Source organism: Xiphophorus hellerii, chromosome 23, assembly GCF_003331165.1.
Source record: "Xiphophorus hellerii strain 12219 chromosome 23, Xiphophorus_hellerii-4.1, whole genome shotgun sequence".
In the NCBI taxonomy this organism is placed as follows: Eukaryota; Metazoa; Chordata; class Actinopteri; order Cyprinodontiformes; family Poeciliidae; genus Xiphophorus; species Xiphophorus hellerii.
Window position 1 is genome coordinate 18,673,443 of NC_045694.1, and position 17,750 is coordinate 18,691,192.

The following is a 17,750-nucleotide window of genomic DNA, read 5'->3' on the forward strand; positions in this document are numbered from 1 at the left end:
GTCTCACCATCTACACTGAAGTTTTATACTAATAATGATTGTGAGTGTTAACCAACAAAATAAAAAATTGGAAAACTCCACATATTTAAGATTTGCAGGCTTTCCACATGGAGAAGTCAAGTGTCACATCAAGCGAGATAAAAAGCTTTGCTATTTGACCTAAATGGCAAGAACAGTGTCTGCACCACCTGTCGAGCATGACGTTGGTAGCATCATGTTGAGGGTCTGTTTTGCTGCCAGTGATACTATTGCATTGCAGTTGATGGAATAATAAAAATGGAGGAGGGCGTCTAAATTCAAAACCTTCTGAAATCAGTAGCAGAATGTTTATAACTTGAAAATTATTAGGTCGGTGTCCCAGCAAGACAATGTTCCCAAACACATATCATGACTGGTTTTGGGAGGATAAAGCAGACTAACATTATTCTTCAGGAAATCTATTGAAAATGTAACTTGTAAGATGGAAACCAATTTAAATTAATATTACCAACTTTTTATATCACCAAGAAGCATGTAGGCTGTCTACATAGTTTCTGGATTTTTTTTAATTTAAGTATAGATTTCAATTTATTCACATTTTTAGTGTTGATCAAATCGTATAAAAATTTATTGTATTAATTTGGTTTTATGGTTAAACAGAGTGAAAAGACAAAGGTGGAATAATGAAGAGGACATTGCATCCTGTGTACTACTGAGATATTCTTATTTTATGCTTTTTCTTATCCAACCAGTTTTCGGTTCATTTAAATGGCTAAAGGATTTCCTTATTAATCCATATTAAAATTGTCTGGTAAGTAGCCTGTGCTAGTGTATGAAATATTAGTATGATAAATTGCATTAAAGCTACATTACAAAATATTTTTTTAAACACAAATTGATCGAAAAATACACCCCAACTGTGAAATTACGATTAAAGAGAATTGTACCATAATGACATATTACAGTCAAAATGTATACTTAAAAGGTTTGCACAGAATTCTTAATGGGAAATTCTGTCAGATGTTATTACGAGTGCATAATTCAGTAGATATGGTATCTTTCTTTACTTTGAATCCAGTGCCAGAAGCTGACAGCTAAGTGAGAAAACCAAAGTACACGTCTACTGTGTTAGAACAGATCTAAAACATGTAGCGATTAAAAACTAGGGTTTAATCTGTACCTTTAGATATATCTGATAAAAATGCTAAACAAACTTTCTCAAGGAAGTTAATGTGTTTTCTTTTTTTTTTTTTTTGTGAACGTAAACTGTGCGGAATGACGTCACCCTCTTTCCTCGCTCCTCTGTCTCTGCTTGTTTCGGCTTCTCCGCGCTGCGCTGCCGCTGGAGTTAGCTCGGACCAGGGTCTGCCTGTTTGTCAGTGGTGAGAGTCACGACTCTGGTTGTTTTAAACTTCCCCCCCCCCCTCCACTTCACCGTCGTTCCTAAAGGAGTGGGAAAGAGTTTGACTCGCGTTTTGGATGCATGGGAGCTTCCTGGGAGCGGCGAAAGGAGAAGGTAGGTTTGACTGCTGCAGCTACCGCCTCCTGTCGTCGTCCCTCTCGGACTGTCGGGGCTTCCAGCTCAGCCCCGGCGGCCCGACTACCGCATTGCTGCCCATAGATTGGAGGCAGGCTGGTGGTTTAGGCCCCACCGACTGTGTGTCCGGTTAAACATTTGATTAATTCAGGTAGTGGTTATTTTGGCGCTTTCTTGTATCAAAGCTGCGAATACCAGCGGTACCCGGTGTCACACTGCTTTATTGCTCGCATACCTCCGTGTTGTACCTCTGCTTTAACATCATGTCATCAATTCACTCCCTTCACAAATGACCCATATGAGTTGCATTTCATTGGGCCTAACGTGATCAGATCAACAAACGTGCCCACAGCTGTGAAACACAAACACAGCTGCAGATGTGATGAACGCATGTACTATTTTCACCCCCATCTAGTTTATTTGGTATGCCAGATACTTGTCAGCGACTGAGACTGAGCTTGTATACAGTGAATTTACCTGTCATGTGTAGAGGAATCACAGAAGCACTCCCTTCATCCTTTATCGCCACTTTCCCTTCATCCTTAATTGACATCAGAAGCAGCAGCAGCAGCAGAGTCTTGGATGTAGATGTGTGCTGTTTTATAACGCTGCTACATGACAATGAGACATACTTTTCAGGTCATGTTAATCTGATATGACTCCTTATCCACCTCCCTACTGAGAGCCACGTCAGACCCCAAAGCTGGGCTAGGCTCATGATGAGCTGGACAATAGCCATGATGAGTTACTGTGGAGGATGCTGATGATTATGTGAAGGTCACAGCTCTCTTCTGCTCTTTAACTGGTAAGATGAAAAAAGTACATATATCCACAAAGTCCTGTTGGTCACCATTAGGCACACCAGTATGAGGTTCATGGTTACCTTGAGGCAGAATACTCTGGTTTCACATTATCACAGTTTATGTGCAGGAAAGCAGTGATTCCTTACAGTATGTACTGCGGCTAAAATAACTGTGTGGTAGTTCTTACGTTAATAATAATGATATTAATTATTCAATGGATAGACTTAAGCAAAACTATTTAAATGGATTGATAAGTTATGTTAGAATATTTCCACGGTCAGGTGAGATTCAGCTGTTTGGCCACAGTAACAATATTTGGAATCAAGATGGATTTTTCACACCAAAGAATACTACACCAAGTGTCAAGCATAGTGGCAGTAGGGTCATGCTAAGGAACATTTTTCCTGCTAGTGGTCATGGTTCATTGCACAAAGTAGATAGGCTCCAAGTCCTTCAACCTCACCTCAAAGCAAAAACTAGATGTTGACACTTGGATGCAATTTCTAAAAAATAAAGTACAGAATAAATGAGGTAAATAGAGATTATGGTGGTTAGAAGGACTGATTGAATAATAATAATGATTAAGAGGAGAAACGCTGGAGAAAGACTTCAACAATTTCAGAATCCTAAAATAATACCCACTAGAACCACAAATATGTAAAAAGATAATAATAAAATACAACCAATCTAAGGTAAAATGAAGGATGAGAAAACTGAATATACAAGGAATCTTAGATGATGTTAAAATTTAAGAATTACAAAGTTTACACTGGACATTTACGTTTGATGTCGATTTAAAAAAAATTAAACTTCATCCTGCATTTTTTTCTCACTCTCTTTTTCACAAGATCTGAGGAATCTGAAAAACTGGTATGATAAAATCAGTCATATATAGGGGGGCACGACTATTTATGATGAAAAACTTAATGAAAAGCACCTTACTTACTGTTAGCCAATGTAGAAACTTAGAAATTGCAGAGATGTGAACTCTCTGTCAGGATTCTTGCAGCTGTCTTGCAGTTATGATACAATATTTTTACTAAGACAAAAAAGCTGAACATTGCAGTGATGTATTCGTGGTCCTCAGGGCTCACAGTTCTTCATCTATTAGATGGTCTGAGGAGGGCATTACCCTCCTCAGCATCTACTCAGATGTCTGCTAATCACGCATTCATTTAAATCAGGTGTGTGAAGAAACATGTAGAACAGCAAGCCCTCAGGACCAGGATGAAGTAACGCTGATCTATTCTGTCTACGGCTGAGAGAGAAATGGTCAACTTAAGGCGATTTTTTTCTTTTGTTGCTATAATACTTAGTTTGAAACATTTTTAGTGTGAGGTAATATCATATCTGGGGTTTTTTTAAACAAAAATAAAATATGACAGCAAGATCTAAACGGTTACATCAGTAAAATCCCAGTTAATCTAATGTTAATTCACAAATGCTTCTTGCACAAATCACTGTATTTTTCTTTCATTTCACTCTTCACTGAGTAACAGATGGTTTTTTTTGTGAACTAGAAAAAAAGTATTTTAAATGTTCTTTATTTCTACAACCAGGTTTTACAAGTCAGTCATTAGTCTAGAAAATAATCATCATCTTGTAGTAGGCCTGAATATTTATAATTTATTACTTTACTCAGAGCAGATATTTTTTATCCTTTAAATCAATGTTTAGCAATGTTTAAGTTGCTAAACATTAACTAAAGCGTTTCTTTACTAAATGATTGGTGGTGGTCTCTGCTTTCTTGCTGCTTAGGAACAAACCTCTGTAAACGTCTTTGCATGGCATTTTATGTGAGGTTGATTTTTGATGGTTAAAATATTGACTTCATTTAGTAATTTTATTCACCATTGTGTACATTTTTCTTCTTTAGCTGTTCTTTTTGACAAAGGAATGAGGTTTGTGGTGTGCTTCAGATTTTAACTACGTTTGCAGCAGCAGCTTTGTCATGATGTAGTCACCACTGAGAGCCTGAAATGTGATCACAATTGATGCTGTGACTCATCCACCTTGCAGGGTGGCTTTAGTAGTCCAGGTTTTATCATGGGAACATCAGCTTTACCACATACTAATCAAATCTTATTTAAATATGCACACATGTCTAAGATTAAATTCAGATTTTAGACAATACTGAATCTAAATTGTTAGGATAAAAATAAAAATATCTGTATTTTAGTGGTGGTTCTTCTATACTTAAATAGCGAACACAATGTTGTAATTAATTGAGTACTGTCAATCCATTAGTATTTGGCTTTTCCTACCCATGCTATTATTTCATCAAGTACCTCAGAAGGCATGCTATATTGAGAATGCTGAGAAAAATAAATCAGCCAGCCTTTCTCTGGGAGGAAACCTGGGGAAATCCAGAAAAGACCAAACGAGTGAAGAGATCCCAGTGCCAAAAACCACCATGACAAATTCCTGACAGAGGAACACAGGCGGCTAAGTTATTTACAGCTCTCCTTTCAGGTGTAGGAAGGGAGCTAAATGGATGTGAGAAAGAATCCATACAGCAAATGAAACAGAGAAAGAAAGATTTATGCAAAAGTATAAAGGTAGAAAGTCTATAGGGTCAGAGTGTAGTTAATTTAGTCAAATAAAGGTTACCAAATGAGGAATGGCTTTTAGGAAACATCATTTGCCTCTGCAACCATCTTCAAATGCAACAAGCATAAACAGGATTCAGGATTCACCCTAAATATTGCTTTGGGCTCCACTTCACTTGATATTAGAAAATCTTGCTTTTGGTATAAGTTGTTTAGAAATAACTTTAAGCGGTTTAGAAGTGCACTGTTTACTTGATTTTTACTTAATTATATTATCATGAGAATCAGCATATTCCTAAAGTACATGTATAGGAAAATTATGGTTTTTTTTATAATAACGCTTCAGTTGTCATGATGACATGTTAAATTTCATTATTGATGATATTTAGAGTTTATCTCTATCAACATATTTTTGGAGTGATTGAGTTCAGTCATTAATCCGGCCCTCAATTTCCCACATCTCCTGTGACCCAAATGGGAAAATGACTGGCCAGCCTTGTTAGGAACCAGACCAGCTTCACAGCATGGTTTGAATTAAAGAGCAATAATGTTGCAGGGCTACGTTATTGCACATGAACGCTGCAGTATATTTTTACGAGAAAAGTGTGTGGCCAATCCAATGACCCGTTTCAGCTGATGTGAAGAAGACAATGAGAAATCAAAGTTTCACTAAAAGAGACAGGAAATTCAAACCGGATTATTGTTCAGGTTTGTTGAAAATGCCAACATGTCCAGAAAAACAATTAAGAATTGCCAAATATGAACGATTGAGAAAGATTGCTGCCTCAAAGCCACAGAGGCCAACCAGACATCACTGTGTTGTTTTATATAACAGGAGCTTATTATTTTTCATCTCTATTCCCAAACAAACTGTGGTTTTTTTGTTAAACACAGTACTCTCTTTCTGCAAATAATATATGCAAGTTATGTTGTCAAAGTTGTTATGTTAGCCAGGGCAATATATTTAAAAAAGCAGTGTATTTCTGTGTGAAAACAAACACTGATAACAGGGTTTTAACACAGTCTGAATTTAAAAAAAATATTTTCTAGGTCTGGATAAGAGGGGGAAAAGAAAACGGCATAGAAAATATTTGTGTACTTCCAGCCTTTATTTCCAATCATATATGTTTAAATCTCATCCTTCCCTTTGTTTTGCTTGTTTTTGTCATCCTGTCTTTCCTTCCTTCTTTCTTTGTAGTATCTTTTCCTCCTTGCTTTTAGTTTCTGGGATCTTCAGGACATTTAAAACATTTCCACTGTAGAAACATTGTGAAAATATTGTGAAACGAAAGTAAAGAAGTCAACAAAGATTGCCTGGAAAGGCCCAGTATTTTTACAATTTTAAAAAATGTGTGGCATTACATCAGGTAATGCCACTCCATAAGGTCTGCGCTGCTGATTCTGTGTGTGGATTTTATCTGGAGCATCCAGACCAGTCAGTTGATGTCAAAGAGCTAAAAAAAAAAAATCCATCTCCATTTAACTTGTGGCTGTTTTTTTAGGGAATGGCAAACAGCCGTGACTCGTCGCTGTTGCATAGCTACACGATAGTGTGTCTTCGCCCACATGCAAACACACACACAGAAATGACTGCCAAGAATAACACCCCTCCACTTCCTGCCCCAGGAATCAGCGCTATCACGACTGTTAGAAACCCACAAGCATGTTGTGTGTTTTCCTAACATGTATGTACTCCTGCTGTACAGTTAATCTGCCGTCAGATCACAAACATGTTCAAGCCGACGGCTGCCTCTGCTAGTCAGTGTGTTCTGTCTGTGTTTATTTAGCATGAGCGTGTCAGTCCGAGTTTGAAGATGGCATCAAGAGCCTCAGGATCTCTTCATCAAGCTTTCAGCCTTCTCTGTTGACCTTGATGTTCACATACAGTCACAGACCAAAACATTAGCAGCTTCAGCATCAGCATAACTACTCTGCTTCTGTTGTTGTAAAATGATGAAAGAGAGCAGCAAGACATGATTGTTGGGTTTTAGACTGCTCTGGAAAAGGAACAAGTAACCCGATCTCAGGCTAACCGGCCTTTGCGTGTTCTTCATCCTCTTGTTTGAGTGTTAATAACATGTTTTTGTGTGTGTGTGTGGACAGACTGTGCTGCTGGTCCTGACTTCTCAGCACGATGAGTGAGGCGGAGGGCCAGTTCTACAGTGTCCAGGTGGGGGACTCCACCTTCACTGTGCTCAAGCGCTACCAGCAGCTTCGTGCCATTGGCTCAGGGGCCCAAGGCATTGTCTGGTGAGATTCTATTAGAGTTTGTTTGCTGGCTGTGAAAGTATCTCAGTGCTGTAAATTTCCAGACCTCGTTCCTAATTCTTTCATAATCAGGTTGTTTTTAGGTCATTTTGCATCTTTTTCTACTGTGCAGTTATTACAAAGTCATTAGGCATAAGCAATCTATTCCTGATAAAAAAAAAAAAGGTTTAGCACTCTTCAAAATATCAAGTTGGTGTTTACAGCCAAGACTTTCCTCTTATATTATGAATAGTTATTGTACCTCATTTTATGAAATATTTGAGTTGATATCTTTGGAAAATGAAACATTTTTTGGTTATCAAATGCGTCTTGCAGGGATACCAGACAGTTAATGTTAAAATGTAGAACAGCGTCAGACCAAGATGATGCTATTAGTAGAGATGAATTGATCAACTATAGCTGATCTGCATTTCTGCTGTGAACAATCATTACTAGTCACAGCACAGGAGATATAATGCAATGTGTTTGAGAGAAAAGTCACCCTAAAATACCTTTTAGTTTCATTTTAAAACAAATGATATTTTTACAGAGTTGTCACCTAGAGTGGTGTTTAACAACCTTTATTAGCGGCTGCTACCATAAGTAACACAAGTAAGCCATCATTTAATTTAAAAAACAAGAAGTACGGTATTTCTTTGTACTATGTGAGATATTGTGTTGTGGAAATTCTTTGCAGATATGCTATAGAAATACACTGCAAACGTGCTAAAAGCAGCAGCAATTTGTCCAAAGTCAAGATCCACAGGTTGCAGAGCAACTTTTCTGTAATATTTTCAGCTCTTCTTTTATGTGTTGTGGTTTTGCTCCCTATTGAAACATGCAGCCTAAAACAGCAACTGATGTGCCTCCATAGAAAATCTTTTTTTCTGAAAGTTTCTTACAGCTTTTGTGATTCCTCTAGGAACACTTTACTGTCAATTTTTCACATAAAAGGGTTGTTGTTAGCGCAACATGTTTCCGCTTAGAAAACTCCCCAGATTTTTTATTTAAATTTCTGACATTTCAGATTTGTTTTCTTAACAAGAGTAATTATAAAAAAGTTTCAAATGACTAGCTTTAGAAAACTTTGGATGTGTTTCTAGTGATTCTCAAAGCCAGCCTAGATAGAAGTGCTATTATTTATAAACTTGAGCTGCTCTCTACATCTTAATGGATGTATAATTTTACATTATTAATACAGTCAAAAATAATTGTAGCTGGTTCAGTACTCAGCTAGAACACGTCTTCTGTGTAATCCTATATTGGATTGTTACCAGTAACCTTACCATTGTTTGAAGGGCTGCACATTGATCTATCTTGTTTAAAATGAGAGAAACTCAGTAAAAATGTAACTTGGCTGGTTTTTTCTTTCTGCCTTGAGGCGAGGAAGTGCCTCTCTCAGTAAGAGTCACATATGTGCTTCTAACCTTTTTTTCTCTTTAATTTTTCATGAAATGTGTGACTAGCTCTGCTCTGGATACAGTCCTCGGTATACCAGTGGCTGTGAAGAAGCTCTGTCGGCCCTTTCAGAACCAGACCCATGCAAAGCGGGCCTACAGGGAACTGGTGCTGCTGAAATGTGTCAACCACAAAAATGTAAGATTTAATGCAAGGCAACAGAATGTTATTTTTGATGTAAAGATGCAAATAAGCTTCAATAAATATGTGATTTAATTAGTTATGCAGCAGGATAAAGCTGGTATAAGATCAAATCATTCTTTGGGAAGAAACTCTGGAAGTCGCTGCATAAAATACTTTAAAAAATGAACAGACCTGAGAGGAGAAAAGAGTGAGCTCTGTGCAGTGAAGTGGACGGGAGAGTAACAGAGTGAACTAATGGTCTGTTTTTGTGCTCGCAGATCATCCGTCTGATCAATGTTTTCACGCCTCAGAAGTCTCTGGAGGAGTTCCAGGATCTGTGAGTGACAGCGGAGGCTTCTTTAGAGCTTAGTCCAAATATTTTATCCAAATTTCTTTTTCTGTCCATTTTTTTCCAGTTTCTTTTTTATTGTTTCTTGGTTTGATTTTCAAATAAATCTTTGCTTGCATCATTCACGCTTCCTCTCCTTTAGTTACCTGGTGATGGAGCTGATGGATGCCAGCTTATGTCAGGTGATTCACATGGACCTGGACCACGAGAGGATGTCCTACCTGCTCTATCAGATCCTTTGTGGCATCAGGCACCTGCACTCAGCTGGGATCATCCACAGAGTAAGTCCAGGTGTTTGTGCTTTGAGCTGAATCGGCAGAGAACATGGTGCATTTTACTTCCCTCTCTTTTGTTAAAAGTATTAAGAAAAAATGTGGAGATGCCTGAATACAAAAAATCCTTAACTCTCCTCCCTAGTCATTAAATGTGAAGGAAAAGGGGAAAGATATGTAAACTCCATAATTTAGTAATTCTTGTTCATTCTGTAGTTTGACTCCTGGATGCTTCAGTATGCAAAGGAGTTCATGGTCAACTCCGTTATTTCAAGATGCCCATATCCTATGGGAAACAAGGGCCAAATCATGAGCCGTCTGCCACCTTGCTTGATAGTTGGTGGAGACAACTCTTCTGACATTCTTTTTGATGTTTTATGGCTCATTCAGAGGCAGCTTTGTATGTTCCACTGCCATATTTTGAATTATTAGAGATAAATGCTCTGCTGCTGCTGACTTCCAAGCAAGCCGCAGTTATTCTGTGTTTTCATGATTTTTCACATTTAACCCACTGACTGGAGTCTGTAGAGCCTGAGATGGAGCTCCCAAGTTCCCTATACATTTTTTTCTGAGCATTTCACTGCCTACACTTTCTTTGGGTAAAGTCGCTGAGATGTAAACTCTGAGGAACATTACCTAGCATCTCTTGACAGTCTTTTTCCAGTGAATGTGGGTTTTTTTCCCTGTAAAATACTTTTGTTGTCTTCCTCTTCAGGATCTGAAGCCCAGCAACATTGTTGTGAAGTCTGATTGCACTCTGAAAATCCTTGACTTCGGTCTTGCACGGACAGCTTGCACAAACTTCATGATGACCCCCTATGTAGTAACCCGATACTACCGCGCCCCAGAGGTCATTCTGGGCATGAAGTATAAGGAGAATGGTGAGAAAAAATACCCACCAGATTTTCACAGAAATTAATAATTCTCAAACAGGTTTTCAAATTTCTGCTTTACAATTGAAAACAATTTCAACTGTCTGTTCTTGTTGATCCAGTTATGCTGTTAGTTTTCTGTGTGGTAATTTTAGCCATTCAATGTCATTGAATGCTTTCAATCTGCAACTACTCTGCTTCAGTGGACCTGTGGTCAGTTGGCTGCATAATGGCTGAAATGATCTGTCATAAAGTCCTCTTTCCTGGAAAGGACTGTATCCTTCCTTGTTACTCCAAGAAAACCTTCATTTAAATGTTTCTGATGTTTTTCTTCTGTTTTATTTTTCTTTGTTATCTTTGAAACGCATCCCAGAAAGACTCTCTTAGGATTCTTTCAGAAATACTTTAGATATATATTTTGTACCTAGTAGTTTAGTCAGTCACAGAATTTTTAAACACTAAAACTATGTTATGTCTCCATGCCCTGGTAGTTGCCAAGGAGATGAATAAAAGTGACTTTGCAGGTCTTCTTGGTGTTACCATTTCATGCAATACAAACGCCTATTTATATCATCTCAGATTTACACTACATGCGTCATTGCTGCGCATTACACCGGTGGAGCCGAGTTGCTCCTGACCGGCCAGAATTAGAGCACGGACATCGGTGCGTCAGAAAACGCCAGCAGTCTCTGTGACATTGCTTAAAAACATGTAACTGAACACAATATGTCACGTTAACATGGACGAGGGTCCCCTCATGTTTGACCATTTCTAAAAAAAATTCAACTTGTAGTGCATTGAATTTCTTCTTATCATTATTTTAAATAGCCACGTAAACAATGTCATCTTAATTATTTTCCTGCCTAATCCAGAATGTCACTTGGACATTTTTTTGGCTCTTTTCTTTTTTCACACTGGGGAATTTCTTTTAACTGACTGCAAGAAAATCATTTATGTAGACTTTTTTTTTTCAGTGAAACATTGTAAAGATTTTAGAAATGCCGTGTGTCTGTATGGTTCCACTTCTTATCAGTTGGTGTGTACCCATATGCACCTTTGGGGATGTGTACATGAGCAGCTGATGAAAGCAGGGGTCTCTTGTGGACTGGAACAGGTGATAGAAAAATTAAAGTCAGTCAGTCAAGCAAAAGGAGATGTAAACATTGCGATTGTGCTTTAAGAGCAATCCACACAAAGTAAACGCGTTTTAGATAGATCTGTTTATTTGTTACACAGTCATAACTTATGTCAAATATCACTGCCTAATTGTTGCTGTGTTATATAACCCAGTCATGCTCTCAGAGGCACTGATGAAAACACTCAGAGTGAGAGGGTGTGTGTCCCTCCCCACATTCTGTTGAGATGCATACAGCCTTAAAAAAATCCCTGGTGTACTCTGCGCAAAGTTTACATTTATGATTCATGTGATATTTGTGAAGAATCGACTTGGAATTATGTGCAGGGCTCTGGAGATTTTATCAGAGGCAGAGGGAGCTTTCAGCTTGAGGGAAAGTGGACCGGAGGAAACAGTAAATGGCCATTTGCCACTTAATAACGCTCCCGAGCAAACAGGCAACTCAAGAGAGTGAGGGTAAAAGACAAACTCCGTCCTCCTCTATTAAAAACACACACACTCACACACACACGCATGCACACACAAAGAGAAAGTAAGGGAGAGAGCAACAGCTGTGTAAACTGATAAGCGTAGGCGAGAAAAAGGCCTGGAAGGCTGCAGCCGGTTTGAAGCCAGACTGAAGATGTGCACCGCATGAAGAAATCAGCAGAACATTTCTCTGAAAACAATGAGGCGTGGCGTTTTTACATCTCAGTGTTTGTCAGTCAGAGCAAACAATACGTCTGTAGTTCATCTGTACAGCTTTACTGTGACGTGTTACTGTGTATTTGTTTTTTTGTTTTTTTCATCATTTCAGTGCAATAATTTTTGTTTGTGGGATTTTGTGTGTCACATTTGTGTGTGTTTTCTGTTCCCAGTGGACATCTGGTCAGTGGGGTGCATCATGGGAGAGATGGTAAAAGGCAGCGTCATCTTCCAGGGCACCGATCGTATCCTTCACTCTTCTCATTGTCTCTGTGCCAGTTGGTGTCTAACATTCAGAGCGTTCTGTCTTGTAGTCCTTCAAACACATCAAGATGTTTTCTGTTATCGTCATAGATATTCATTTCATTTTAAAGCATCCTTGAGTCCTGAAAAGCGCTATGCAAGTCTGACGTCATAGATCTTTATAGTATTTGTAGATTTAACCCTACTATTTAGAGCAGATCTGGGTTTAAGCTAAGATTTTATGTGTTCCCGCCAATGTTTATTAATCAGACAATTTCTGGTTCAGACGACTGCAGTCTCCCTAATTGACAGATGGAATCAGACTGAAATAATTCACATCATTAGCATTTATAGTGTTTGTCTCTCTGTTTCTAATTATCGCCTCTCACTTACCAGGGACTGCGTTGTAGGCGAGTAGCTTTGAATGGATTCAAGGCAACAAGTGTGATACCAGGTTATATCGCTTTTCATCCTGCAAGATAATTGCCTTCGCTTGTATTTATGTTCTGTTGGGGACCAAACCGAAAAATGTCAAGATCCACTTGATGAATTTGAGCCTCCCGCCCAGCCCATTTCTCTGACAGACAAACATGGAGAGCTAGATGGATTCTCCACTCCTTGATATTTATCAGTTGTTTAAGTACAAATGCCTACATTTAAGTACAGACTGTCCGATGCCTACTTGATGTAGCACTGCACCATATAGCCAGCAGCAAACTAAAATGATCAGATGATCAATCAATTTTTTTTGTGGCTTATTTTAAGAACTATTCTGGCCTTTTCATTTGTTTAATGAACAGAAAAGGAACGAAAAATGACAGGAAAAGGGCAGAGAGAAAGAAATTAGCCTGAGAATCGAACCAGGGACTTTAGCCTCTTCACGTGAAGCATCTGGTCTACCACTGATTCAGTCAGATGACACCACACTAAAAAATATTTTAACATGAAAAGAAAATTGAAGTATTTGACTGGATGCTTTGTAAAACCACTTTTTGCTGCAATCACAGCTGCAGGTCTTCGGGAGTATGTTCTTTATTAGTTTTGCATAACCATATAATAGAGTTGTTGTTTTTTTACATATTCTTAGTAGTGGCAAATTGGCAAAATCTGGGAATGAAAACTTTTTACAGATTTTTAAGACCTGGACTTTTACTAGGTCATTCCAGCATATAATTTGCTTTTGCTCCACACCGTTCTGCTGTAGCTCTATCTGTATGTTTAGCATTGTCGTCCTGCTGGAGTCTCAAAGCTTTTATTTGCCTTGAACGTTTTTTTTTTTGTTTGTTTGTTTTTCCAGTGTTGTCCTGTGTTTACATCCATCTTTCCATCAACACTGACCAGCTCCTTGTCCCACAGAATGAGGCTGCATCTACTGTGCTTTATTATAGGGGTTGGTTTCACAGTGTTTGTAGAGACACACTGAGTATTTACTAATCAGGTGGCTTATAAAGCAATTGGTTGCACTGGAGTTGTTTAAGGGTACCATAATAAATCGGGTTATATACAAAGGTATTTAAATTATTACATTACATCCATGTAAATGGATATGTTTGTATCTCTGTTTTCAATAATGACACAATCAATCAACAGATTTGTGTTGATCTATCACATAAAATGTTAATATTGAACATTGTCTAAATGATGACACGTAAAAAGGTTCAGTTGGTGTGAATACTTTTGCAAAACACTGTAAAGGTTATGATTCCTAATTAGGTTTTTTGTTCATATTAAATTTATTGACACTTTTAACCACTTTATGGCCCACTAAAATCTTAGCACTGATTTCTTGTTTTATATTCTTTGTTTAAATTTTCAGGCTTGTCTTTTTCACTTTCATTTATAATTGTAGTGTACATGCCTACAATTTTCCATAACAAATGACTTTGTCCAGACATCGACCAGTGGAATAAAGTGATTGAGATTCTGGGTACGCCCAGTCTAGAGTTTATGAACCGACTGATGGAGACCGTAAGGAACTATGTGATGAACAAGCCGCAGTATCCAGGCGTCAGCTTCACAGAGCTGTTCCCGGATTGGGCTTTCCCTTCTGAATCTGAACAAGACAAAGTGAAAAGTAAGAGCTTCGGGAACTTAAACAAAACCAATACTTTGCATAAATGCTGGCCTGGGAAACGAAAGTCACCAATTTGTCCCCAGAGATGTTACAGACATGGTAATGCTTGTCCTGTTTTGCCTAACCAGCTGTTCAAGCTCGGGATCTGCTCTCCAAAATGCTGGTCATTGATCCGGAATGCCGTATCTCTGTAGAGGAAGCCCTTCATCACCCCTACATCCACGTGTGGTACGACCCTGCAGAGGCGGACGCGGTGAGGAAACTGGTGGTAGACTTTCTCAGCACAGGAATAGTGCTAGCGATTACTCTGATGGATCTGTTCCCTTTTGTGTTTCAGCCTCCTCCTCAGATTTCAGATAAGCAGCTGGAAGAGAGAGAGCACACCATCGAGCAGTGGAAAGGTGGTACACCGCCCTCTAGGGACGCAAAACAGCATTAGATTATTTCCAGGGTTTCTGCCGTCTCCAAGTCTGGAATTTGGAAATTTTGTGTTTTGCAGAAATTACAGAGACAATGGAGTATAAAATTATTTGTAATTCCAGATTCATTGTTTGCATGATGAATATCTAAAGCTTAAAAAAAATAAGCTGCTTCTGACAACCTGCCTCTTATGCAGTTTTTTTCAATATACAGTATGTTGCAAATGAACTATTAGAATTATCCATTCATCAGTCCATTCATACCTCCTTCAGTCTCCCCACTTATCTATTGATCCATTGATCTATTCCTTCATCCCTGTATTAATTAGTTTTTTCATCTATCCATTTTTGCATCAGTTTATCTGCCTTTCCATCCATCCATTTGTCATCTAGCCTTCCATCTGTCTTTATCTCCATCAGTCTCTCCCTCTCTTCCTTCATTCACACTTCCGTCCAATAGTGTGTACCTCCATATATCCATCCCTTAATCTGCCAACACATCCATCTGTTCCTTCTTTCTTACATTTTGTGTTTTTTGCAGGCTTTACATTTGAACCCTGAAGTAGAAAAATAACCTCTGAAATCTATAAATTTGAAATCTGGATTATGTCTTATAATATTTTGATCATTCCTTTTGAAGGAACACACAGACATATATGCCCATTTTCTCATGAAATATTCTGATTGTAGTCATTTGCATGGATATCCCGCTAGTAAAAGAGACGGGATGAAAATATCAAACAAGCTCTTAATTTTGTGCGGCACCATTGGAAACGCAAAAGTTTAAAAAAAGCTTTTATGTTTTTGTGTAGTTTACTATTATTAGAAATGCAGACATAACATTTATTTACCTACAGCTTCACAAATCTTAACAGAAAGACCCGAAATTACATTTGACCTTACTTCTTCTACTTCTGCACAGAACTTATTTATGAAGAAGTGATGGACTGGGAGGAGAGGAACAAGAACGGTCTAATGAAAGAAGACTGCTCAGGTTGGTTCAGATCATGTGCCACCGTTTTTGTCTTTAAGTGGATGGAAGTGTGCTGGAATGAGCTGCTGTCAAAAGGGTTTAATCACCGTCCTGGTTCTGTCTCACGTGTCGCGTCTCAGATGTGGCGTCCGGTTCCGCTTCCCAGTCGTCCTCGGCCAACGACATTTCGTCCATGTCCACAGAGCACACGCTGGCGTCGGACACAGACAGCAGCAGCATCGACACGCTGACAGGGCCGCTCGACGAGAGTCAGTGAACGCCTCGGTGTCCACAGCTCCTCATCTGCCTCTGTTTAGGTTTTATCCCCTCTAACTTGTGTTTCTGTTCTTTTCTCTCAGTGAAGCAGTTTTTTTTTTTTGTTGGTTTCCCATTTGTGATCAGGTGGATCTTGTTTGCGACTGTTGCCTGGAGGTCAGAGTTATGTTTGTGAAAAAAAAAAAAAAAACGAAAAACATTCACTCTTCTTTTCCTTGGTGAATGTTTAACTTGATCATCTATAAAGTTTGTGGTGTAGGTGGGGAATTAGAGGTTTGCATTGTATGCCTGTGTTTTAATAGTTTTTATTTTTTTTTTTAGAAAACGTCATTATTGTCATCTAATAAGGGCAAACACGGACTAAACAGCCGTTCGCCGCTCTGTTGCATGTTACGCCAAAAAGAACAAAAGCTTCTCAACCATCTGAAGTTCATCTGATGGTCCAATGCTGATCTTATGAATTAGAACCCTTAGCACGCTGAAAGTATTGCAGATGTCCACGGTGGTGCTATCTGCGCTGAAACGTTTTTGCTTTTGTTTGTTTGTTTTTCATGAACTGGCACGTGTGATGTGGATTTTGAGCTTTTTACTCCAGGCCGCTGTAGTTTCAGTGTTCAATTTTGTTTCCTCATTTGTTGTACTGTATGTAGAGCAAGAATCACAAAATTCAATTTAAGGTACTGATGACAAATGTGTATAAGCGGATCATAATCCTATAAATCTGAAAGAGGCATAGTGATACATGTATTTATATATATTTTTTTTGTTCTTGCAAAATTTTGCACACAAGCCACATTATAGCCCGTTAAAAACATTTCAAAGGCAAATAAAGGCATGGGCTGCTCTTTTTCTAAAGCATTCCTTTAGCACTGGGAGAGTCACCAAATTAGTCATAAAGCCAGAAAACATGTAGGATTCACCTAAAGGCAGCACAAAACGAAGATGTTTACCTTGCATGAAGGCATCACACCTTCAGGATACTGTGGGTCTGAGAGAAATCCATCCGGATCTGTGTTTTTCACTTGCAGTATCACGATGCATATTGTTCCGACGGAGTATTGTTTGCTTTGTTTTGTTTTTTTTATCATTATTTTAAGCCTGTATGTGTGTTGTACAAGTTGTACAGTGCTGTCCTTATTTCCTATGAATCATCACTTAAGACAGCAGTTGCCCCATTTGTAGAGGACGAGTTCGTGGGAGAAGTTTGCCCAGCAACAAGGGCCTGTTTAAGAGACCGTGGAGACCTGCAACTCGAAGAAGAGCCTTTTATATGAACTGCAGAGCTGCTTTTTGCCTAAATGATTGCACAGTGTGTTGAATAATCAGAATTATGACACTACAGAGCCACTGAGGACTTAAGCACCACATTGTACACCAACATGGTTTTTATTCTTTCTGTCATGCCTTAAACAACCTGACGAGTGGCCAACTCATTCTGTAATTCCTTAGCTCTTCTCTGAGCTATCTGAGATGTGTGACTGCAATGACCACAATATCACTTGGCCAACATCTTTACCCAAACTAAAATCTAATAAAGTGGACATCAGTGATTCTTCTTGTTGGTTGTGACGTTCTTTCTTATCACAGCAAATACAAATATCAAAATGTGAAACTATATGTTAGATTCTTTACACTAGAGTTGAATTTCTAGTGTTTGTTTATGATCGTTTTAATAATTCTTTCTCACAACTAATAGAAAACCTAACTTAAAACACAAAATACTTAATTATAACAAGACAGGAAATAATTTTAAATTT

The 17,750-nt window shown here is 38.4% G+C and overlaps 1 protein-coding gene across 2 annotated transcripts; it reads left to right on the forward strand.

Moving 5' to 3' along the window:
- Positions 1 to 1,266: 1,266 nt before the first annotated feature.
- Positions 1,267 to 17,545, forward strand: LOC116714445 (mitogen-activated protein kinase 9-like). 2 transcript variants are annotated; one of them, XM_032555034.1, is made up of 12 exons: positions 1,267 to 1,495; positions 6,972 to 7,118; positions 8,582 to 8,711; positions 8,975 to 9,033; positions 9,188 to 9,326; positions 10,033 to 10,198; positions 10,393 to 10,464; positions 14,143 to 14,325; positions 14,454 to 14,578; positions 14,663 to 14,726; positions 15,667 to 15,738; positions 15,858 to 17,545. In XM_032555034.1, the coding sequence occupies exons 2-12, from the start codon at positions 7,003 to 7,005 to the stop codon at positions 15,992 to 15,994; spliced, it is 1,263 nt and encodes a 420-aa protein (XP_032410925.1). In that variant the 5' UTR covers positions 1,267 to 1,495; positions 6,972 to 7,002; the 3' UTR covers positions 15,995 to 17,545. The 2 variants fall into 2 exon arrangements, with proteins under 2 accessions (XP_032410925.1, XP_032410924.1); XM_032555033.1 differs by lacking the exon at positions 10,393 to 10,464 and adding an exon at positions 12,182 to 12,253 and having other exon boundaries at positions 1,268 to 1,495.
- Positions 17,546 to 17,750: the final 205 nt, after the last annotated feature.

What these genes read in the sequence shown, in the direction of transcription:
- LOC116714445 (XM_032555034.1), top strand. Translation starts at nt 7,003, where the DNA reads ATGAGTGAGGCGGAGGGCCAGTTCTACAGTGTCCAGGTGGGGGACTCC. An exon ending in GGGGCCCAAGGCATTGTCTG is followed by an intron (nt 7,119 to 8,581) that starts GTGAGATTCTAT and finishes ATGTGTGACTAG; the next exon opens with CTCTGCTCTGGATACAGTCC. An exon ending in TGAACAAGACAAAGTGAAAA is followed by an intron (nt 14,326 to 14,453) that starts GTAAGAGCTTCG and finishes TTGCCTAACCAG; the next exon opens with CTGTTCAAGCTCGGGATCTG.